The sequence below is a fragment of the Lasiosphaeria miniovina genome, assembly GCF_030549165.1.
Source record: "Lasiosphaeria miniovina strain SMH2392-1A chromosome Unknown B0T26scaffold_7, whole genome shotgun sequence".
Lineage (NCBI taxonomy): Eukaryota > Fungi > Ascomycota > Sordariomycetes > Sordariales > Lasiosphaeriaceae > Lasiosphaeria > Lasiosphaeria miniovina.
The window spans coordinates 2874072-2896461 of record NW_026848226.1 but is presented as its reverse complement, the minus strand read 5'-3'; the positions used below and the strand labels follow the sequence as shown (position 1 = coordinate 2896461).

The 22390-nt window shown below is 54.8% G+C and overlaps 8 protein-coding genes across 8 annotated transcripts; 2 read left to right on the top strand and 6 right to left on the bottom strand.

The window, feature by feature from the left end:
- The first annotated feature begins 623 nt into the window (after positions 1–623).
- Positions 624–4363, top strand: B0T26DRAFT_469884 (AP-2 complex subunit alpha-like protein). The gene is made up of 7 exons (XM_060435209.1): positions 624–1019; positions 1095–1108; positions 1191–1234; positions 1306–1595; positions 1657–1991; positions 2048–4020; positions 4076–4363. Exons 1-7 carry the CDS (start codon positions 868–870, stop codon positions 4238–4240), a joined length of 2973 nt encoding a protein of 990 aa, XP_060291828.1. The 5' UTR covers positions 624–867; the 3' UTR covers positions 4241–4363.
- A 1039-nt stretch (positions 4364–5402) lies between these two features.
- B0T26DRAFT_743897 (protein-vacuolar targeting protein Atg18) lies at positions 5403–6936 on the top strand (the record flags this gene model as incomplete). The annotated part of the gene is made up of 3 exons (XM_060444322.1): positions 5403–5618; positions 5701–6821; positions 6888–6936. The coding sequence occupies 3 exons, from the start codon at positions 5403–5405 to the stop codon at positions 6934–6936; spliced, it is 1386 nt and encodes a 461-aa protein (XP_060291827.1).
- A 3783-nt stretch (positions 6937–10719) lies between these two features.
- B0T26DRAFT_469841 (uncharacterized protein) lies at positions 10720–11502 on the bottom strand. Its single transcript, XM_060435208.1, has one exon. It carries the CDS (start codon positions 11260–11262, stop codon positions 10843–10845), a length of 420 nt encoding a protein of 139 aa, XP_060291826.1. The 5' UTR covers positions 11263–11502; the 3' UTR covers positions 10720–10842.
- Positions 11503–11743: 241 nt separating this feature from the next.
- Positions 11744–13804, bottom strand: B0T26DRAFT_756196 (T-complex protein 11-domain-containing protein; the record flags this gene model as incomplete). The annotated part of the gene is made up of 1 exon (XM_060446058.1): positions 11744–13804. One exon carries the CDS (start codon positions 13802–13804, stop codon positions 11744–11746), a length of 2061 nt encoding a protein of 686 aa, XP_060291825.1.
- Positions 13805–14479: 675 nt separating this feature from the next.
- B0T26DRAFT_469812 (uncharacterized protein) lies at positions 14480–15407 on the bottom strand. The gene has a single exon (XM_060435207.1). The coding sequence runs from the start codon at positions 15014–15016 to the stop codon at positions 14531–14533; it is 486 nt and encodes a 161-aa protein (XP_060291824.1). The 5' UTR covers positions 15017–15407; the 3' UTR covers positions 14480–14530.
- A 2647-nt stretch (positions 15408–18054) lies between these two features.
- B0T26DRAFT_469634 (uncharacterized protein) lies at positions 18055–18684 on the bottom strand. The gene has a single exon (XM_060435204.1). It carries the CDS (start codon positions 18556–18558, stop codon positions 18139–18141), a length of 420 nt encoding a protein of 139 aa, XP_060291823.1. The 5' UTR covers positions 18559–18684; the 3' UTR covers positions 18055–18138.
- A 1382-nt stretch (positions 18685–20066) lies between these two features.
- B0T26DRAFT_469649 (uncharacterized protein) lies at positions 20067–21137 on the bottom strand. The gene has a single exon (XM_060435205.1). The coding sequence runs from the start codon at positions 20873–20875 to the stop codon at positions 20258–20260; it is 618 nt and encodes a 205-aa protein (XP_060291822.1). The 5' UTR covers positions 20876–21137; the 3' UTR covers positions 20067–20257.
- Positions 21138–21330: 193 nt separating this feature from the next.
- Positions 21331–21881, bottom strand: B0T26DRAFT_469664 (uncharacterized protein). Its single transcript, XM_060435206.1, has one exon. It carries the CDS (start codon positions 21752–21754, stop codon positions 21401–21403), a length of 354 nt encoding a protein of 117 aa, XP_060291821.1. The 5' UTR covers positions 21755–21881; the 3' UTR covers positions 21331–21400.
- Positions 21882–22390: the final 509 nt, after the last annotated feature.

Genomic DNA, 22390 nt, shown 5'->3' with positions numbered 1-22390 from the left:
GCCACAAAATGGATGGAATCGTTGAACAAATCAGCCACACAGTACAGAATACTCTCTCTCTGTGACTCGTGCAAAAGTCGACTTTATGAATGAACGGCTAGCGCAAATAAATATGTCCAATAGTACGGTTGCGGAGTGGCGTATTATTAAATACTCTGGGCTGGAGGTCGTGCCAAGCGTCCCCATGCGGGGAATATAATTCTACGAGTTATCCGATGCCCCCCCCCAAGCCAGAGCCAGGGATCCCCAAATGCAACCTTGCGCTTGCGTCCGGGCACTCTTTCTGTTTAATAATAATAACCTCCAGTCTCCACTGACCGTCCCGGAACAACCGTCGCCCATCCCACCTCCCCTGAGACTAGCAGCGTCGGTAGGTTAGCATCTCAGTCGGCCGACCCAAGAGTTGCACGTCGCATACTTCCCTGCAGTCCCCGTCGCAACGCCCCTTTCTCGACTCGCGACCCGTGGCACGCACGCAACTGGCCCTGCCTTGCTGACGTGTGGTCGATCGAACAACTGTTGCCCCCCTATCTATCCACCGACGGGCTCAGCCCTCGAAGCTGCCCTGTCGCGCGCCTTTCCGCACCTCCGCACCTCGGCGCCTCTGCCCTTCCGCTGCCCGCCGAACTCGATGGGCCAATGCCCCTTTGCCATGCCGTATAGCTGCTACTGAAGGCTTGCTGCAACGTTTTCTGGTTCTGGAGTAGCTTGGCTTCGTTTGTAGCGAATTTGGGATTCGAGGTCGAACTGTCGACATCTGAGAAATCGAGCTGTGGTTTCGAACGAATGCCGACACGATAGAAGGCGCGCCCCCTCACCCCACCACCCCTTGAAGTTGCGACAAGAGACATCCCAAGTCTAGTCAAGATGGCGTCTTCTTCTACGACTAGCTTTCTGGGCCGGTCTAGCAGTAGCAATGCGAACATGCGCGGCCTGGTGCAGTTCATTGCGGACCTGCGGAACGCCCGCGCCCGCGAGCTCGAGGAGAAGCGCATCAACAAGGAATTGGCCAATATCCGGTATGTCACCCACAAGGAATTGCCCCGTCGGGGTTGCGTCTGCGTCCATGTTTGCTGACCCGAATCGTCTCAAAGCCAAAAATTCAAAGGTTTGAGCATCCCTTCCGCTGTGCTGTTGCTCGCACTTCCTCCTTTTTCTCGTGTGACCCCTGCTGACAGTGGCTGTTCTAGACGGTAACCTGAGCGGATATCACAAGAAGAAATACGTTTGCAAGGTGCGTGTCCCCTGGCAAGCACGGCCCTGCTGGTCATTGAAGGGGGTGCAGGCTGACAAGATCCGTTACAGCTTTTGTACATCTACATTTTGGGATGGAACGTCGACTTTGGCCACCTCGAGGCCGTCAACCTGATTTCGGCAAACAAGTACTCGGAGAAGCAAATCGGCTACCTGGCCATGACTCTCTTCCTGCATGAAAAGCACGAGCTTTTGCATCTCGTGGTCAACAGTATACGCAAGGACCTTTTGGACCACAATGAACTCTTCAACTGCCTTGCGCTGCACGCGATTGCCAACGTTGGCAGCCGAGAAATGGGCGAGGCGCTGAGCGGCGAGGTCCACAGGCTCTTAATCTCACCGTAGGTCTCACGAGAGCCCAATTCCTTCGTATCTTGCAAGGTTTAGACTGACGCGTCGTAGGACATCCAAGGCCTTTGTGAAAAAGAAGGCCGCCCTCACACTGCTCCGCCTGTACCGGAAACATACAGACATTATCCAGCCCCAATGGGCAGAGCGGATAATATCTTTAATGGACGACGTCGACTTGGGTGTGGCGATATCCGTGACCTCTCTTGTCATGGCACTGGCTCAGGACAACCTCGAGCAGTACAAGGGCGCGTATGCCAAGGCTGCCGCCCGGATGAAGCGGATTCTAATCGACGGCGAGTGCGGCCCTGACTATCTGTACTACAAGGTTCCATGTCCCTGGATTCAAGTGAAGCTTCTGCGGCTGCTGCAGTACTTCCCCCCATCAGGTATGCAACTTACACCCCTTCGTAAAGTTGACGTGACTAAATCTAACGCATACTAGATGATAGTCATGTCCGGGGGATGATCCGCGAGTCACTCCAAAAGATACTTAACCTAGCTCTCGAGACAAATAAGAATGTGCAGCAAAACAATGCTCAGAACGCCGTTCTATTTGAGGCTATTAACCTCATTATCCATCTCGATACGGAACAGGCGTTGATGAAGCAGATCTCGTCACGACTGGGTCGCTTCATCCAGTCGAGGGAGACCAATGTTCGATACCTGGGACTGGAGGCTATGACCCATCTAGCAGCCCGCACCGACACCCTCGACCCTATCAAGCAGCACCAAGACGTCATTCTGGGGTCCCTCAAGGACAGAGACATCAGCGTCCGCCGAAAGGGACTGGACTTGCTTTATAGCATGTGCGACTCTACTAATGCGCGGGTTATTGTTGGCGAGTTGCTGCACTACTTGCAGAATGCTGACTTTGCTATTCGGGAAGAAATGGTGCTCAAGATAGCCATTCTGACGGAGAAGTACGCCACGGACGTGCAGTGGTATGTCGACATCTCTCTGCGCCTTATAGCCATGGCAGGAGACCATGTCAGCGATGAGGTGTGGCAGCGAGTGATCCAGATTGTCACAAACAACGAAGAACTGCAGGTGTACGCTGCCCAGAACATCCTCCAGTACGCGAAGCAGGACCACTGCCACGAGACGCTGGTCAAGATCGGCGCCTACATTATCGGAGAGTTTGGTCATCTCATCGCGGAAGAGCAAGGCTGCAGCCCGATTGAGCAGTTCCTCGCGCTCCAGGGCAAGCTGGCGGCCTGCTCATCAAGCACACGGGCCATGATCTTGTCGTGCTTCATAAAATTTGTCAATCTCTTCCCCGAGATCAAGCCTCAGCTCATCGGCGTGTTCAATGTCTACAGCCACACGCTCGACTCGGAGCTCCAACAGCGGGCATGTGAGTATCTAACCCTGGCGAGCCTTCCCACGGATGACCTGCTTCGGGCAATTTGCGACGAGATGCCCCCCTTCCCCGAGCGCCAGTCAGCGCTGCTTTCCAGGTTGCACCAGAAACACGCCAACACGAGCGACAAGCGGACCTGGGTTGTTGGTGGGAAAGACGCCAACGCGGACAAGACGGAGCTCACCATGGTCAAAAACCCGGGTCTTAGGAGGACCTTTAGCACCAATGGGCAGAGAGGTGGGGATGGACAGGCCAACGGCAAGCCGAATGGGGCCAATGGTCACTCGTCAGTGTCCGACCTTCTTGGTCTCGACATGAACAACCTTGGGCCGGCAGAGGCGAAGGCGCTCAAGCCGCTTCCTAACCTGGCGAGTGCTGCTCACTTGTCGCCCGGTTGGGAGAAGGGCTTCACCCGGCTGCTTCTCAAAGCCGACGGTGTTCTCTTCGAGGACGGGCAGCTGCAGGTCGGTGTTCGCTCCGAGTACCGGGGGGAGATGGCCTGCCTGATTATGTACTTCACCAACAAAACCCCGGCCCTCGTCAGCTCTTTTACCACGACTCTAGACCTAGACGAATCGGAGAAACCGAACCTGTCATGGGACGTCAAGGGGCTGCCCGATACCACCATCGCTCAGGGAGCCCAAGGTCAGCAAGTGGTTGTTTTTGAGGCCAAGAAGGTGTTCGAGAAGAGCCCGACCATCCGGATCAGCTACCTCGCGGGCGCACTCCAGGCCCTGACACTCAAGCTCCCCATATCCATCCACAAGTTCATGGACCCGGCTGAACTGTCAGCCGAAGACTTCTTTAAGCGGTGGAAGCAGATCGGCGGTGCTCCCCGGGAAGCGCAGGAGGTCTTTGGGCTATCAGGGTCCAAAGACAGCGGGAGGGAGCTCAATGACGCCTTCGTGAGGGGTGTTCTCGAGGGCTTCAGGTGGGGTCTTTTGCATGGGGTTGACCCCAACCAGAAGAACTTCGTTGGAGCCAGCGTTGTCCATACCTCTGGAGCTGGTAAATTCGGTTGCCTACTGAGGCTGGAGCCGAACTATGGCAGCCAGGTAAATACTTGTCCCTTATGCTGAGTATGCAATGTTTGCTGACTATTGTGTGCAGATGATCCGGCTGACTATCAGAGCAACGGACGACACCCTGCCGCCAGTGCTCTTGAAGCTGATGGTAGAGAGGCTTTCGGTGGGTCTGTCGACAACACCGGAGAAGTTCTCGGCCCCAACGGCAAGCGAGATTACGGACTCGTTTAGGAACATAATGGTTAGGTGAGACTAGAAGAATAAGTTGGAGGACGAAAATGGGGCGCGTTGGAATAGCCAGTATTGATGGAGAGAGTGAGCCCTATTGCTTTCGGTCGCCGTACTTTTGGCATCTAGGGGCCGTGGTTTAATTAGCAGTGATCGAGTTTTGTCAGACATTGACGCAAGCAAGCAAGCACGCACGCAATTCAAGGAAAGAAAAGCAAAGCAAGCAAGTAAGCAAGTAAGCATATAAGCACTGGAAGTGAAGTAGAAATGCATATCCCCTTCTCGAGGCGTTTAATGGCACATTTCTTCTGCTGCATGGGACTGGGGCACAATGCTGACTTGGGCGAGAAATTGAGATTTGTTTCGGGCTTCATACCACCTTCTTCACTGGTGCAGTGTAATTTGGCAACCGTGATACGTAGACCCTCATACAACAATTCGAGAAATCTGAGTGTGGACGGGAGCCATTGAATTTGATTGTGTCTGTAAGGTACTTACCTACCTCAAATACCATGTGAGGCGTAGTAAAACCTTTGGAAAATGGAAAATGCCACAACTCGGGTGAGTGTGTAAGGAGACTGGAAGATTGTCGGCGTTGACTCGGCTTTCTGCTGGAGGAGTCTCCCGTACCAAATACGGACGGATACCGGAAGCATCTGTAGCCTTCTCCACTGCCCCGCCGATCCCCAGATTTATACGTCCGTCTTTAGGTGGTGGCCCAAGCTTCCTTCACCTATCAGGCGGCTCCAACTACGCTGCACTCAGTGGACAAGGCAGCAGAGAGCTCCATCTCCCCTCACCGAAACCCTAAACCATCACACCTGATCTTCGCAGCTTGGAGCTCCAGGCAGCCAGACCCGTAAAGTGTCATCTTCCATTCAATCTCAAGCGAGCATTGCCAGCACCTCGTCTTTCGCCCCAGCCAGGTAGGCGCAGATGTGCTAGCTTGCGCGCCTTCCATCGCAGCTTCTTTCCCAACAAACCCGCGGGCGACGACGCCACCGTTCGCCCCTATCGAGACTTTCCTACCTTGGCTACTGCCACTGAACGACGACCCGGCCGTACTTTGTCGACTGACATCAAATCCGGATTCGACGGCCGCTTTGCGCCCTGCGTTTCCAGCCAGAGCGAAACCAATTGCTGGAGGACTCGGCGCCTCAACGCTGTGCCGAGCATCGCCCATCATGTCGGGCGGCGCGCTCAACTTTGTCACGTTCAATCAGGACCACAGCTGCCTTGCGGTTGGCACATCCAAAGGCTTCCGCATCTACCATAGCGACCCCTTCTCCAAGGTCTTCAATAGCAGCGATGGCAATGTCTCCATCATCGAGATGCTCTTTTCGACCTCGCTGGTAGCCCTGATCCTCTCTCCGAGACATCTGATAATCCAGAACACGAAGGCATGTCCAGCCCATCGTTTTCATCCAAACCCCCAAGCTCCCAACCCAGCCGCCGCGCTCTCTCTAATGCGCTCCTCTACAGAGAGGCTCGGTTATCTGCGAGCTCACCTTCCCGTCTGCTGTCCTCGCTGTGCGGCTGAACCGCAAGAGACTTGCGGTAGTGCTCGAGGAAGAGATATACCTCTACGACATTGCGAACATGAGCCTGCTCTACACCATCGCAACATCGCCGAACCCGACTGCGATCTGCGCTCTATCGCCGTCCTCAGAGAATTGCTTCATTGCATATCCCCTGCCTAAGCCGCGCGAGGACCAGAACGAACGGCGCCCCGCTCATGCCCCCCCTCTCTCCATGTTCGTGCCGCCAACGTCTGGCGAGGTGCTCATCTTCGACACGGTCACTCTCAAGGCGGTCAACGTCATCGAAGCACACCGCTCGCCCCTGTGTTGCATAGCGCTGAATAGCGATGGCACGCTTCTGGCCACGGCCTCCGAGACGGGCACTATTATCCGCGTCTTTTCGGTCCCCCGCGGCCAGAAGCTCTTCCAGTTCCGCCGCGGTACTTACCCTTCGACCATATACAGCATGTCTTTCAACCTCAGCTCGACTCTGCTGTGCGTGTCGTCTACCTCGGATACTGTGCATATCTTCCGCCTGGTTAATGGCCAGGCGCCTGGCACTCCGGCCACGGCAGAGGCCGAGGGTCCTGGATCCCCTCGCACGAACCGCTGGTCGCGGTCCCGCAGCGTCGACAGTATAGAGAACTCGCCGAGCAGCAATGCCGGTTCGCCCCGCAGCGACGCGGCTGATTACCAGGGCGCCGGCGGATCAGGGACCCCTGGGGGTAGCTCTACAGCAGCGAACAGAAGGCAGAGCGGAACTTTCAGCAGCATGCTCCGGCGGTCGTCGCAGATAATGGGCCGCAGCGTCGCAGGAGTCGTTGGCTCATACCTGCCACAGTCTGTCACAGAGATGTGGGAGCCCCAACGAGACTTTGCCAACATCAAGATCCCAAAGTCAGCCAATGCCGCTACGCAAACTCCTAGAGGCGGCCTGGGAGGAGGTACCGGCCCTCTCCGAAGCGTGGTCGCCATGAGCAGCAGCTCCCCACAGGTCATGGTGGTAACGAGCGACGGTGGATTCTACGTTTTCAATATCGACATGGAGAAAGGGGGCGAGGGATATCTGGTGAAGCAATTTTCGTGAGTCTTAGATCTAGCCGTGCGTTTCTGTGTGTTGGCCCTTGACAACTGACAACCCCTCTCTAGGGTGCTGGATGGAGATGACAAGTTGGATGCCTCTGCAGACGGCCCTTAGGAATTGGTCGAGTGGCGTGCAAATATTGGACAGCGGCATGGCTCCGAAGAGCGCTGGCAGATTTTGAATATGGACCTGTCGACTTTTGGAACAGAGTCGGGAGAGCTCGTAGAGAAGCCGAAAAAGGCATCGTAAGTGACTGACTGATTTGGCAGAGGTCAGGTCTCGAAATACAGCAGAGATGAGACAATGGGGTGTGGCTGGGGGGAGCAGGATATTGATTTCCAAGCTCCCAAAGATGTCCCGCAGCGGATGAACCTTATTCTCCTTATACCCAGTTTACGGTGTAGCTCAAGCGGTTCGATGGCGTGAGGGAGGGACGGAGAAATGAACACACCCAAAATGCGCGGCACGGGTATTGGTCTACTTATGCATAGCGTTTGGCGTCTGGTGGTTGGAGTCTTGTTTGTATCTATTGTTCTATTATTCTTGCGTTATCTCTGTGTGTTTCTGTTTCTGCTCAGTGTGTGTGTGTGTATATGTATATATATATATGTGTGTGTGTGTGTATGTGTGTGTGTATGTGTGTATGTGTGTAGTGTATAATGCGCGTGAGATATGGTGGTTGGATTAATACGAGTAGGGAGAGTGCTGTGGCCTGTCACCTTCTTGCGGGGAACGAATGAAGGTGGTAAGATATGGACAGATATATTCAGTCGCCCTGTAGTTGATACCATGGCATCTTTCCGGGCGGTTGTGGCGGTTTCCTCCCTTCTTTGACGCGTGGCTGGTTTCCGCGTGCTCACTTCAGGAATATGCTTGCTTGTAGTTGACAAGGTTGCCTAGGTAGGAACCTGGGTCAAACAGTTAACCGACAAGTCGCGGAATCGCCGCCATGTCTCTGGCAGTTTGGCTTGTTTGTCTGTTATGTGCTCCGTGTGTTGGCTTGGCGTCATTTCTACAGATGCCTTGCCTGGGTGAAGCTCTGATGCCACCGCCGCTGCTTGATATACCTACCTTACCTGCCCAGCCTACCTGTCTACTGTAGTCTGGGTTCATAGCATGTACCTAAGTAAAGTAGGTAGGTACTTTCCCGACACCGAAGCACTCTCACACTTGCTCTGACCTCAGTATCTACTTTGCATACCTTGCCTAGGTAGGTTCCTACTACTCCGGTACCTAACCTGGCAAAGATAAGGTAAGGTAGGCGTCACGACAGGCTGGCATGTGCATGCATTACGTACAAAAGCTTTGGCTACAAACCTATCTAGGAATCTAGACTTGAGGCATCAAAGCCGAAGTGGAAGTCTTCGTATATGGAATCATATCTCTCAAATACTAGGTAGGTACCTAGGTATATACTTCAGCCCCGTACTTTTTTTTATTTATTTTTTAAAAAAAAAAGATAAAAAGAGGGGGGATGAGCGAAACATTTACGCAACGTTTTACGCAACATTTACAAATGTCGAAGCCACTCTGGGTGGGAGGGAGACACAGAAGTAGTCGCTGCTTGGGAGGAATCTCACTCATAATGAGAAAAATAACGCAGTATAAACCGGGCGAGATCTCTCAGCAAGTAGGTATGTGCCTGGGCTTTTATGTAATGTCATCTGAACAGGTGGAAAGGGGTGCTTCTTTATCGATTGGCTGTGTCCGAGACAAGGCAAGGGGTTGTTGGCCGGGCGTTGTTGAACGTGGAGGCATTTATTTTGTCTAGGCGGTTGTTTGATGTGTGTCGTTGTGTCGAGGGGGGTTTTATTTACCAAAAACACCTACACGATACAGCTCCTCGGCCACGCATCCGTGGATGTTCCACGTTTCGCCTCTTCCCCTGGATATGGTATGGGGAGGGAGAGAGATGTTCGGCTGCACACAGAGGCAAAATCCCTCGCCCGCCGCCCCCTTGCCTTGGCTTTCTCGGGGGGAAGCGTCGCGTGGTTGTGGTTTGGGGTGGTTACTTTGCAGCTTCTCCGGGCGTGCATCGGGCATTTAATGCCTTCGAGTTCCATTTGTGTATTATGTCATGGTATTCCATGTTATGGTGTGGTATATTTTAGCAAGCATATCGATGGAACCCCGAATATACCCCTCGTCCGAATCCGGAAGGTTTCGAGAAGGGTTGGAAGTGCGACTGCTAGTCGGGTTTTGCGCCTCATTCCTGCCCGCCCCATTACTGCCTGTCGACTGTCGACCAACAGACACCCAATGGAACGAGTCCCACCTCAGATCACTAACGGCGGCTTACTTCTAAAACCTACCACATTTTCTGCGTACCTTATCAATCCTACAGCCGGTCCAGATCTGATCTGATCCGATCTGGTGCAACACGATACTGTATTTATGTACATACATCCATACAGTACCATACCCCGAGAAAGGCACTAGACATACACCTTCTCCATTCTCTGGCTCTTGGCGTGTCTCACTCTACTTAGTACCCATTCATCCCCTCCAGTCAGACCCGAAGAAGCTTCTTCCCTTCCTTCCAGAAACAGGCACTTGGCACGCGAGCGACCGAGGCGGTCCGTCTCGTCTCCCCTAAGCCTCGTCTCCACCCCGACCGAGACAGAGGCAAGGCAAAGCCCATCCAACTTGCTTCCCCTGCCGCCACCGCCGCCACCACTGCCACCACCACCTCGAGGTTGCCTTGCCTGCCGCCCATCGTCATCAATTAGAACCATGCAACCGAAACTTCGCAAAACTAACAGCCAACCAACATACCAAACCCACTTACACACATACTATACATAGCTCCCACCCAACCCTATACTAAGCGGCGAGCTCCTTAAGCCAGCCAGCCGACGGCTGACTACTCCGTACGCTTGCCGCGTATTTCGTCTGCTGCGCGTGCCTGTACGGATGGACACCTCAGCTTACCCGGGCACAGTCCATAATCCGCACCTTGATCTTGATTACCTTCCCACACCACCACCCTATATGCAAGACTCGGGTCCGGGACCAACCTGCCGTCTCTCTCTCACATTCTCTTTCCGTTTCCACCTCTTTCCTGGCCATGCCATACCACGCCGTGCCCTGCAGCCGGATCTCACCCATGAGCCTCCGAACGCGGTCCACCCGGGGGCGGTGCGGATGGGCGGGCAGAGATGCATCTGTCTCTCAAAGATGGCCCCGCACCTACCCACCCACCCACACACTCTCACCTCTTCTGCTCTCGGTAATCAGTTTAATAATTAGTAAACACGCGGTCGACAGAGTTTCGAGAACCGACTCAAGTCAGACAGACGCAACCCAAGGCCCAACCCACAGCCCAAGAAACGCCCAGGATGGCCGCTGCGAGTAAGAGGGGAGAGAGACTACTGCGTAGATACGTAGGTGTTTGCTTGAAAGTGAATGAGAACTGTTCCCCCATACCCAAGGTATTTCACCTTAACGACCTGTCTATGCATGTACAACACACAGGGTAGGTTAGTTCCTATATAGGATTTGCAAATAAGGAATTCCGTAGTACAACTCCATGGCCAACGGCAGTGACACAGCCAGCGGCAACAAACATGAGCAACAATCAATCAACACGAATCATATATCCTCCCTCCCCTTCGACATTCTCCAGTGCTCCACAGTGTCTCCATTCCTCGGCATCGCCATCGGATTGCCATCTGAAATCCGCAGCTCGCAAACCCGCAATCCCTCTAACTGGCACATATGTACATGTACCTATGCACATAGCGCAGTGGGTAATCCCACTCATCCATCCAGCCATCCATCCATACCACCTGGGGTAGTATGTATCATGTATATACGTATTTCAAACCCCTAGAAAACTTCTCAACACCCCCCTGCCCTGCAAGTAAAGCACCTTGAGTAAAAAGGTGTCTACGCCCCCTCTCCACATGTCCCCGCCGCTGGCCAAACCATCCATGACAACCTTCCTCGGTTCTCCCGATCGCTGCTAGGGATGATTGCGAATTGGGAATCTGGGATGGGCCCAACCAGGGGACAGCCCGACTAGCTTGCTCTTGATAGACACACACACCAACAAGCCCACCCACCTGCTTTGCCTTTGAAACCTAGCCTGGTCTTCACTCCGCGTATTACTAACCTATGGAGAGATGCGCAGATACTCGGCGTAAGCCTCCAAGAGGACCCAAACCCGTCGTTAATGTAGACAGTAGGCCAGAGCCCGCAACCTCGCAGAGACAGCCGCATCACAGACACATAGATAAAATAAAAGCAAGAAAGAGGCTGATTATTAGGACGGCCCCCGTCGACAAATATAAACAACGATTTTTTCTTGGAGCGAACCAATGCAAGCTCTGAGCCAAATCTATTCTGCATGCTGATGTATGATGATAGACAATCCCTGGGCGTCTGTAGCCAATCAGGGGAGACAAAAGGAAAAAGAGAAATAAGAAGGGAACAAAACATAATAAGTGCCTCTCCGCCAGCTCCGCAAAGCACCAAAAAAGAGAACGCCAATGCTGTGTACTCGAAACTCCGGTTCTATCTTTTGCTTCCAACCCAGACAATGAATAGCTTCTCTTCCACAGCCGGGGAAGCCTCAAGAAATGCATATTAAACTCGTAAAGGGGGTATTCCGATGACAAGAAACCACCCAGGAAATAAGAGAGAAATGATGTGGCGTGATGCCAAAGTCCACGTGTACGACAGGAAAACCCTCCAATTCTGCCGTGAGGTGAGAAAAGGTGGTGGGCGTGTTTTTCGGGATTAAAAGGAGTAGTGGTCGGAAACAAAGTCTGTAGTAGACGTCTCTAGAACGGTAATGAGCCAGTCGGAAGCCTGCCCCCTGTCGCGACGCCCTCAGCCTCGTAAAGGAAGCTGCTGAGCGCCCCGTGGCCTTATGGTGCTCTAATATTCTTCTTTTTTCTTTCTTCAGTTACCCACCCGGTCATATCCCCGTCATTTGAGGTGAGCCACCGAGATCCATGTTGACGTCGCCTTCGTATGCCAGCTGCGACCATACTCTCCAGTGCAGTATTCCAAGATGTGCCAGGCGGGTGGCCATGTCATCGATGCCGGCATCCTCGCGCGGGTCCAACGGCCGCGATGAGTCAAGGCTTGCAAACCAGCTGACGTCGCGCTGCTCTCTGTCGCGGCCCGACCCATTGACTCGACCCCCGGTGGCTACCGAGAAAAGTCCGACTCCTGAAAGGCTCTTGTAGTCCTTGACCCGCTTCGCAAGTGCGGCAAGCAGCCGCTGCTGGAATTGAAGCTCGACCTCGCGGAAAACCTCATTCTGGACATCTCCCAGGCACTCGACGAGTTGGTCCTCAAATCCTGGAAGGGAATGGGGCGCATTGACGTAGCGAAGTATCTGGGGGGCTACAGACTGGGCGAGGCATTGCCATCTCTGGGCCGGGCGGCTTGAAGGAGCCGCTGTGTGGAGCAGCGCTACAAGGGAGCTGTAGAGGTTGGCTGACCGGGATCGTGACTCGGCGAGATCCAAAATAGGCTGGGCAAACAGGCCACCCGAGTTCCGAGGAGACGAGTTGATTGACCCGTGGTCGCTAAGGGCGAGGCTGGATGGACGTGATGTTGTTGTTGGCGCGTTGAAGTTGAACTCGGCCGACGACCGCCCGCTCGAGGTCGAACTCTCGCGGACGTATGCTGGTACCCTCGAGTAGAGCTGGGTTAATTTCGACAGCCGTTCCAAATCCTCGTATTTGAGCATGCAAATCTCGAGGCAGATGTTGTCGTACATGTCGGACCGTAGTTTGATGATGCGCTCCTCGTCAAACAGGAATGTCGTCGGCACCTTGGTCGTATCGGTCGACGGCAGCACCAGTCTGGAAAGGGCCTCGAAGAACACGGCCGTTTCGCCGAACGCGTGCAAGTAGGGCATGGCCGAGCCCATGTACGACCTCTCCGCACACTCGCGGGCTCCTCTGTACCATATCCTTGCCTCTCGGATGTCGACTTTCCTCGCCTGTATCTTCTTCATGAAGAAGCGCTGCTCGAAGTGGACCGTATCCTCGATAAGCACCGGACGCAGACACCGGATCTGATGGTTCGCGACATCTAGTTTCATCGCTTCCAGCACGCTGAGCAGGCTCCGCATCCCCTTGACAAGCTCGGCCATGTCGTTGTTGCGATTCCCACTGCTCAGCTCGTTGTACATCTCGTCGACCCATTCGTCGCGCATCGGGGCACAGTGGAGTTTCAGAACTCCGGATAGCCACGACGCTAGCCTCTCCAGATCGGCCACTCCCCGGTTGAACTGCTGCATTAAGAGGTCGACATTGAGCCCCTCGTTGAGGAATTCCCGGTCCCGCTGTGGTACCAAAGTTTGGATTATTTCCTTGACCGCCCTCAAGAGTAGCGGCAGGCACCAGTCCTCATCTTTCCCGTAACTCCTGTGGAATCCATCCCGATCCGTCACAAACTGCATCAGCTGATCCAACAGAGCGTTCCAGAATTGGTTTGCCTTCTCTTGCTTCTTCCTCCCCTTCTCGCCATCTAGGTTTGGCCGGAAGTGCAGTTCTGGGTCGAAGTTGATATCGTGGCGCAGTTTTGGGTTGTGGATAATCTTGTTGACGTCAAGCTCGCTGAGCGTCGCCTTGGTGACCGGAGGTTCAAGCGGGCGGTTTGACGCAATCGTAGAACTCCGAGACAACGGCGACGGCCGGCGCTCACTTGTATGAGCCGTCAAGTACTCGCTGTTCGGCTTGGCGTGTGAGCTGGTCGAGCACGTCGACGGATTCCTAGACAGTCCTGGCGCAGCACCAACAACCACAGGCGCGGCGGCACCGGCCCCATCCTCGACGAGTTCTCGGGAGCCGCGTGGCAGCTCTTGGAGCGTCTGCGAGTACTGTTCCTGTTGGTCGGGCTCGGGAGGCGGGTTCCGTGTTTCTGGTACGGACTCGGTCGGTATCGGCTCCTCCCCGGAGTCCTGTCGCCTGTGAGTGGGCATGTGGCTCTCAATACCCCCACCAGCACCTTGGTCGCCCATCTTGTACGCGGTGGCTCCTCTTCCCGGCTGCCACTACTTGGTCTGGCGAAGCGGGGTGGTGTGCGACAAAGGCTGATATCACAGACCGTATTATCAGAAAACAGCGATAGGCCTCGTGAGGAGAGGTATTATTAGAGGACGCAGTGGGCGGCTAGCCGTAAGAATCAGCAACACGGTCTAGGTTTTATTTCAGGTGGGGGAGAAGAGAGGGGAAGAGGAGGGCAAACAAAAGTATTAGGGGGACACAATCGCGAAGACTAGGTCTCGTGGACGCGGAAGGCTGCATGAGAAACGGAAGCCGTGGCCGCCCTGTGATCGGAAGCAGATGGACCTAGAGGGAAACAGGGGGGAGGGCCTTGTGTAATGGTCACTAGCAAGCGAGAAAAAGCCGCGCTCACCTGCAGGATTCGTGATGATTGCCCGGCAGTCGGCAGGTTATTGGGACCTCGAGGCGACTCGAAGCACAGCTTTGAAGAATGGGCGGCTGCAGCAAGCCGGGAGTCGTGGACCGAGACGTGTACAAACAGGGCACACACACATACGCGCACGCACGCATACACACACTGGCCGGGCAAAAGTCGAAAGAGGGCCGCGATGAAGGATTGTTGCTGCGTATACGACTAGAGGTGGTAGGTAACGAGACGAGATTGAAAGAGAGAAAAGAGGGAAAGAAGACTGAGGGAGAGACAGTCGGTTCGGTCCGTCCGCGTTGATTTGCCGTTGGCTTTAGCTTGAGGAAAGCAGCAAGCAAGCAGCAGAAGCAGCAGCCTGAGCCTGAGATGGGGCGAGAAAAGTAAAACAGTCTGCCCTCAGAAAGCACAAATAAGACGTCTCGAGCTGGGACCCAATGGCATGAGGTTGGGCTGGCGAGACAGAGAAGACCGGAAGGGCCCAGGATGTGGAAAGGTACCGGCAGGTTTTTGGTACAGTACGGCTAGCTGGCTGGCTGGTCGTCGAGCTCGGGAGGCGGCGAGGCAAGACGAGGCGAAAAAGCGACGGCGACGGGCTCCAAAGGGGGCGCTCAGTTGCAACGTGACGCACAGCTGGAACTACAGACACCAGGTCCCGAGAGAGAGATAGAGGAGAGAGAGGGAGAGGGAGAAAAAAAAGCCTGGAGGAAGGTTCGACACGATGTATAGGTCGACCAGAGAAACAGACAAAAAGGTCAGAAAAAGGCGGAAGGAGCGAGAGGAAACAAACAGGTAGTGGCATGCCCAGGGGCGCAGAGACCGTAATATTACTAGTAGACAGTAATGTACAAGGAAGGGATGGTGAGGGAAGGGAAAGAGCGACACGATGCCGGAGGCGGCAAGGAGATGATGACCGTGGGCCGTGGGTTCGTGAGTCAAGTCGTGGGCCAAGGGGACGTTCCTAGGGAGGGGCGGCGTGGTACCGTACAGTACGCTGTACGGAATACCCAAGGTGAGGTACCCCAATCCATGGATGGATCCAATGCACACACCCTTAGGTGGGAATGCGCCGTGGGCCGTCGGCTGTCCATTCTTTGGAACATTGACCCCATGGGCCTGATGGACCACGGCCTGGGTCCCAAACAGAGCTGCGCTGCAGCAGAATAGGGCATGCGCCAGCGGTTGCCACCGCCGGCAGCGGACCAAGCACCCAACCGCGCTGACACTGACTGACTGACTGACTGACTGACTGACTGACTGACTGACTGACTGACTGACTGACTGACTGACTGACTGACTGACTGACTGACTGACTGACTGCCCTGCCTGACTGAGGCGAGGCGGAAAAGCAGCTCATCGTTCATCTAGACTTTCAGCAGACGACTGCGCTGCGGTACGGTGACAGCGCTGGCTGAACGCAGCTCGGTTGCTAGTTTGACCTTAGTCGTCCCCTTGGCGGGCTGCGCTGCTACAAAAACGAAAGTGAGAATTTAACTATATGCATGCATCCACACCCCCCCTTTTCCACCCCCCACGCGGCCGCTTCTGGAAACGCCTCCTTCCCGCTGAGGCGCGTCCAGGCGAATGGATATGCAGCGCAGCGCAGGGCCTTGCAGCGTCAGGCACCGCCCTTTGAACCCTGGGAGGCATGCATCTGAATTCAAACGTGACCAAAAGCAGGGTGTAGGGTGTGAGGTACCTAGCCTCAAGTTGCAGCAGACACAGGACGGAAAAAAAAAAGAAGGAAAAAAAGGCATGGAAGGCATGCAGACAATGAATGGAGGGCCGCAGGTGAAGAAGCTGGAAGGCCGGGCACCATTACGCCGGTATGCATGTACGTACCAGTACATTTCTAGGTTTTCTTTTGTCCACCTCACCCACCGATGCCCGCGTGGTCATGTCGTTTGCGTCTCGTGCTTGTCAAGGCCACCACAGACGGTCGTGCAAGAGCCTCGAACGCAGTCGGGTGAATTAGTCGTCGGGCTCCGGTTTGGAGAGTTATGCCCGTGTCAGCCAGCGCGGCTCCGCACTGTATGTATACCTGCCCAGCGCTGAGAGAACCTTACCTCCATATCCGTATGTATGTATGTACCTCCTCCACTTCCATCATCCATCTCGCTTGATCATCCATCTCGCTTGACGGGCGACAACCAAGAGAGGCACCGCAGGGCACGCCTCAAACGCCAGAACCCGAGGAATGGAACCCCAACAGATCGGTCGGGGCGGCGCCGCGATGCAACACATACGACGGTGGGCGTTCGGCGACGCAGACCTTCCGTCGCGAGGCGTCTCACGACGCTACTAATGTAGGTGAGAGCTGGAGGTGTGGCCCAGGGCAGCACAACCTACCCGACCTCCATACCTCCCGTCACCCATATGCGGTCCAGTTGTCTATCTCACCCAATCCACCCATACGCATCGACGAGCTTTCTTGCTCTAGAAGACAGACGTGCCGGACGTCCACTGTGACCTTCCCTAACAGTGTGTGGCAGTTGGGTATGTTTGGCGAGAGCAAACCGACGCGCGCGCTGGCAACTCACACAGACACCCGCACCCGAACCCGCAGACGCACGCCCGGGCATTGCGTACCTCTGGCGTCGACATTGGCACCTGTGAGATCCGGTAGTGTAGTGGCAGCGGGTGGTGGCACTAACATTTTGCCCGATGCTAGCGCTGGCCCTAGGTACATACCTTGCCTACTATACGGAGTAGCTTTAAGGGTGAGGCACCTCAGGTATGTAAGGTACGTATGTTCTTAGGTTCTTGGACGGGCTAGGGAGTGTGAGGTGGCATTGGAGATTCTATGCCCTCATCTTCTGGACTGGCGGTGCTTGAGCCGCCATGATTCATTTGCCTTGCCTCTGCGTTATTAGGGGCTTCCTTCTGTGGGACATAGAGCCGGCGTGGCCGCGCCAGATATGCTGTCTGAGCCAACTGCTGTTGCACCTTGGGGCAGGAGGTTCCCGGCTCTAAGAAAAAAAGGAAAAAGGCACCGAGATAAATAGCCGGGGCTGCTGTTGGACGGCGGAGGGTGCGGCGTGCCCCCTACCTTACCCACCTAGGTAGTTGTTGCTTCGCTCGCTCATCCTCCTTCAAGGCATTTTTGGAACGCCTGGGCTTTCTTCAGGCGCTGGTACTGTACCGTTGGTTTTTGTTGGCCATCCACTTCCTCCTTTCTTCCACTGGCACAAATTGGCGCCGGCTCATGAATCAAATTCAATGCACTGCCGATCCGCTCCTCCTCCCACCACCCGTCATCCACTTTTTGGCTACGCACGCACGCACGCACTCACGCACGCGAACGAACGCACGCACGCACGCAACGTGCACGTACGCACGCAACGCACAGAAGGCACGCGGGTTCTTCTATTAAAGCTTTGGCTGGGCTGTCAACCCAAACCCAACCAAGGGTCCAAGGTCACACATGCACGCAACTCACGCACTAGTCGGCCTCGGACGATGGAAGATCGGGAGAAGCGCATATCTGGCACTGGAATGGACCAGACCGCCTTGTTGCACAGACAATGGAATTTGGCACCTGGCTCTGCCGTCTTTGCTGCCCTCTCTCGGGCTCTCTCCGTCGTTCTTGGTCGTTTGGCTTATAGCCCGCTGCCTCGTATTAGAAATGTCAACGTGGTTAACCCGCACAGTTTGAACTGTAGGCTGTTTGTATCCAATGCCATGTTGTTCGTTCCATGGCTGTTAGCCAAAAGCAGAAACTGTCACGACGACTTGCAAGTCCGGGTCGGGTGGTAGAGAAACCTACCTTACCTCTCACCTAGATTCCCACCTTGTAAGGTTACCTGCATTGGGTATATCGAAGTCAGGTATGCAAGGTATATGTCGTCTTTGCTAAACACCGGAATCGGTTATCTCTCCGGCTCCTTTTTTATTTCTTCAGATCGAAGGGCCTGGCCGCCACCACTACCACCACCACCGCCACCACCCAAAGCGATCGACGGGGTCTACGAACGCCAATTGCCCGAGTTCTGATATTAGCCCGCTATCCCTCATCACAATTGCGCTTCTGAAATGTGGCGGGCCGGGAATCACAAGATCGCCAGCCTGGCCCTGTGGGGGACTTTGTCCAACAGACCTAGCCCAACTACTCAAGGTACTCGTATCTAGGCGTGTGCGGTAACCAAATTTTTTGCCTGCTGAAGTGCGAGAGAGAGATGGAGGTGTAAGAGAAGCGCCTCTGTTGGGAACTTTTGGAGGGGCGTGTCCTTGCGTCTCGCCTCTCGCCGCCCACAAGAACGCCAATGCCTGCCCCGCCGCGCATAGGTTGCTCATTAAGAGCTGCAGGTGGGAACAGACTAGAGCAACGACCATGGAATTGGCCATGCCTTCAGGTTAGTGGTCGGAGTTGGCTGGCTGGCTGGCTGGCACTTTTTAGGGATGGGATGGGATGAGATGGGATGGGATGGATTGCATGGGCCGATGGAGAAGGTGGGTGGCGTGCCCAGGGCAGCCAGTCTCGGATTAACCTGCTGTTTTATTATTTCACGGGGCAGGAAACTCTATCCGTGTCGCATGTGTGAAGGAAACATTCCCACCCTGCATTCAGCGTGTGACTTTCCCTTTCCTCACCTCACCTAGGTAAGCTCGGTAAAGGTGGGAAGGATGGAGGGGCACCGTAGGAGGCCAGCCATCAGCCGTGGTAAATTGCACTGCACTGCACTGACTGCACCCTCTGAGCTGCAGGCACGGCTGAGTCTCGTATTGAACTGTAATAGCAGAAGGTGGTGTTCAGTTGCATACCTTATTACATGATACGGGCTACCGCATACCGAACGGACCGGAGCCACCTCACCTCCCATCATGGATGGCGTGGAACCTCGTATGTGCCCTACTGAGTTTAGCTGGCCTCACCCAGCCTCAGGATGGGCGAGAAACCCACAGGCAAATTTCAAATCTGATTCGAACACGGCCGCAAAAGGCGCCTTTTGAAGCAGAGCCAGAGGCGGAAGGAAAAGGAGGTGTAGAAGTGGAACATGTGGTCTGTGATTGCCTGACCCCCTTTTTGGCTTCTTTGGAGGTCGGTGGTGGACTGGTGGCTGCGGGATTGAGATGGGTTAGAAGGAGTTCCAAGTGTGTGGGTCGGAGTAGAGGGAGGGGGGGGCCTGTCCCGTCCAAAGCGGGCAATCGACGTCTGCTGATCAGGGTCCCGAATCTCTTCGAATTGAAGTTGATGAGCCTTGCTGCCCGTTTTTAGTGTCTTCTATCTTCTGGCATCATCCCAGGCTTTTCTTTTCCTATAATATCTGAGGTGGGCGGGCATTTTGAGCACAGTGCGAGTCGAACTTGATGCGCACCTCGAGATCCAATGCCAAAGACGGGGCCTGTCCAGCTAAGTTGCCGCTTGCGCAGTGTTTTAACCAAGTTGCCTTCCCACTGATGCAAGTTACAAAAGGTACTGATGGCACTTGGATGCAGGCACATCACATCACATCGGCCCTCAAGGCTGCAGTGGTAACGTCTTTTCAAATTCTTCCATGTCATGCGCCGCTGATGGTCTGATGAGAGGGCAGCCCTCTCAGAGTTTCGACAGCCATCGGCCCGCCGGCTATGCTGTTCTTGAGGGGGCTTCGACCGCAAGTCGGATTCTCTGGAAACGAGGAGGGCCAACAGCAACCTCATGACTATAGTATGTACATGCATACATTACCTTGCATACAGAGTATCCAATATCATCCTTACGTCGTTGTGTGATGTCTCCAGCCCGCCAGCCTACTACAGTGCTGTACAATTCCAAATGTGGCCAATTGGCCGTTCGCTAGTAGCTGCCCTCAGCTGCCGTGGGCTGGCTGCCCACTGCCGCTTCTCCGCCAAGTTTCATAAGCCAGCAACGAACAGTTTCGCCGCCTCGCAGTTTCGGACAAGCAGAATCCAGCCTCTTGCAGGCCTGTTGGTCCAGCCGGGATAGCCTAGCTTTTACAGCCAGCCTCTCTCCACCGCCGCCGCCGCCTCAGTCATTATCACATACATAAATGCGTACATGTACATACAGTAGTCCATACGGATCCGTACATACGCGCACACCTCAAATTAGAGGAGACATGGAGATTAGAGAGATGTGAAGCAAACCAGCCAAAAGGCGGATAGCCAGCAGATCCCAAATCCCGGCAGCTGACCATGTAACCAACTCGCCAGGGGCAGGGCCGTCATGTTTTCCTTGATTCTGCGATTCGTTCCTTTTTCTTCTCTTGTTTCCCCTCCTCGCCAGATCTCTCATGATCTTCACAAAGGCCCGCCCACACCTAGCAGCCGCCCTGCAACCAGCCCGTCTGCTGGCCGGACCATACGGACGCGACAGAGTAATAACTAATAAGCCCGTCAGTACGGGATCTGTATCACAGGATCTGCCCTGTATGTACCAGATACATGTCGCAGACCGCCGTGTGGGCTGGCCACGGCGGTGATCGTCATCACGAGATTCGACCGTAACTCCCGAGAGGCGATCAGGATCTGACAAGTGATCACGGGGCTGACTAGCACGCGAGAGAACCGCCGCTGGCTTGCCGAATCTAGTGATAATTTGAGAACCTACTTGCAACCAAAGGCTACACATATTATTACACCTGCGCGTATGGCACTTGAGCAATCTTCTAGCGCCTCTAGGCTCAATATGGAGCCACCATAAGGGTAACCTGCTAGACATTCATCATCATCATCGCCAGCTCTGCGCATTGGGACCTGACAGATAGACGACCTGCTTAAGTACTCGACTGCTTGATCTATTGGTCCAGAGAAGGCGCTGCGGCGGGGCTGCGACGGGGCTGCGACGGGGCTGCAACTACAGAACGAGAGCCCGAAGGAAGACAAGAAATAGGTTGGGCGGCGGCGGCCCGTCAATATTCGGAGCGGTCGGCGGCATGATATGATGCATCAATCGTATGTTTGGGCGCGGTTTGCCACCGCACTCGCCGGACGCCGTGGCCGGTTTGCATTGCCGTATCCGCATGTATGTAAGGTATGGTATGGACGGCCGTGCAACCTGACAGGAGGAAGTATCCTTGCCTACCTTGCTGGGAAGCCGACATAAGTCGCATCTAGCTAGTCAGCCAGCCAGACAGACAGACAGACAGACAGGGCGACATTGTTGCGGGCGAGCGAGCAATGCGTTGTCAAGAAAGCTGTTGTTGTTCGGGCTGCGAGTCAGACCGCATAGGTGAAATGGAAGGTATCAAAAGGACGGACCGGGCATGTGCAGCACATTACGGATACTCTCGGAGCTGAGAGGAGCGAGAGGCCGAGTACGTGGACCGATTTGCAGTGCTATGAATGCATGCGGCTTGAGACCGGACCGGGCTGGCATCCCCGCATCATCTTCATCGGGCTGCGTCGAAGCCGACAACTGTGCCGGGTTCGGCTTCAGGGATTTCCACAGGAACCCATATAGCATATAGGGGGGGGGTGCGACCAGTGCCTGGGCTGGGCTAGGGCCTAAAAGAAGCCCAAGATCCAACAAAGGCCACCACGCCGCCCTGCTCTGTCCGCGTGTACCATATGCGTATCGCCACAAGCCAGGACGAAACATTTGCCTTGCACTATGCCTGTCTCTCTGTCTCTAATCACTTGTCAGTTGTCAATTGGCGATGGCTACGCCTGAGGCCACGGCGGAAACCGAGACAAGGAAGGCGGGTACCTTCCTATCCACCTTCTGCATTTGTGTGTCATGGCAAGCCTTCTCGCGAGTCCTAGTCCCCGCTCGGCTAACAGGGAAGGAAGTAAGTAAGGTGAGGTGGCAGTTGCTCACCTCGCGCCTGCTGGCTGCATTTTCTGATGCCGCCTTCACCGCAGCGACTCGCAATGGAACTTGAAGGCCCCGCGTCCACCACTTCCAACCTTGGACCCCGGTCCGATGCCGCAGGTCCCGCAGCCGCCGCCGCCACCCAACAGTCCGCCCGGCAAGCCCTCAACTAGTGGAGATCTGATACAACTGAAAGACTCTGCATGCACTACTACGACATGCCTACTCCGTCGAATCCCTCGTGCTGCTGCGTGCCTCCTCCCACGTCCCAACCTACCTACCCAACATAACACCAGGAACGGAAGGGCTGAGCGTGCAGTGGGCACAGACGATAATAACCTACCCAGCTTGTCTCGAGTTTTGGCGTGTAACAAATTCGACTTTCCTAATTCCATTCTACCCGCAGGTTTGCATATACTCCAT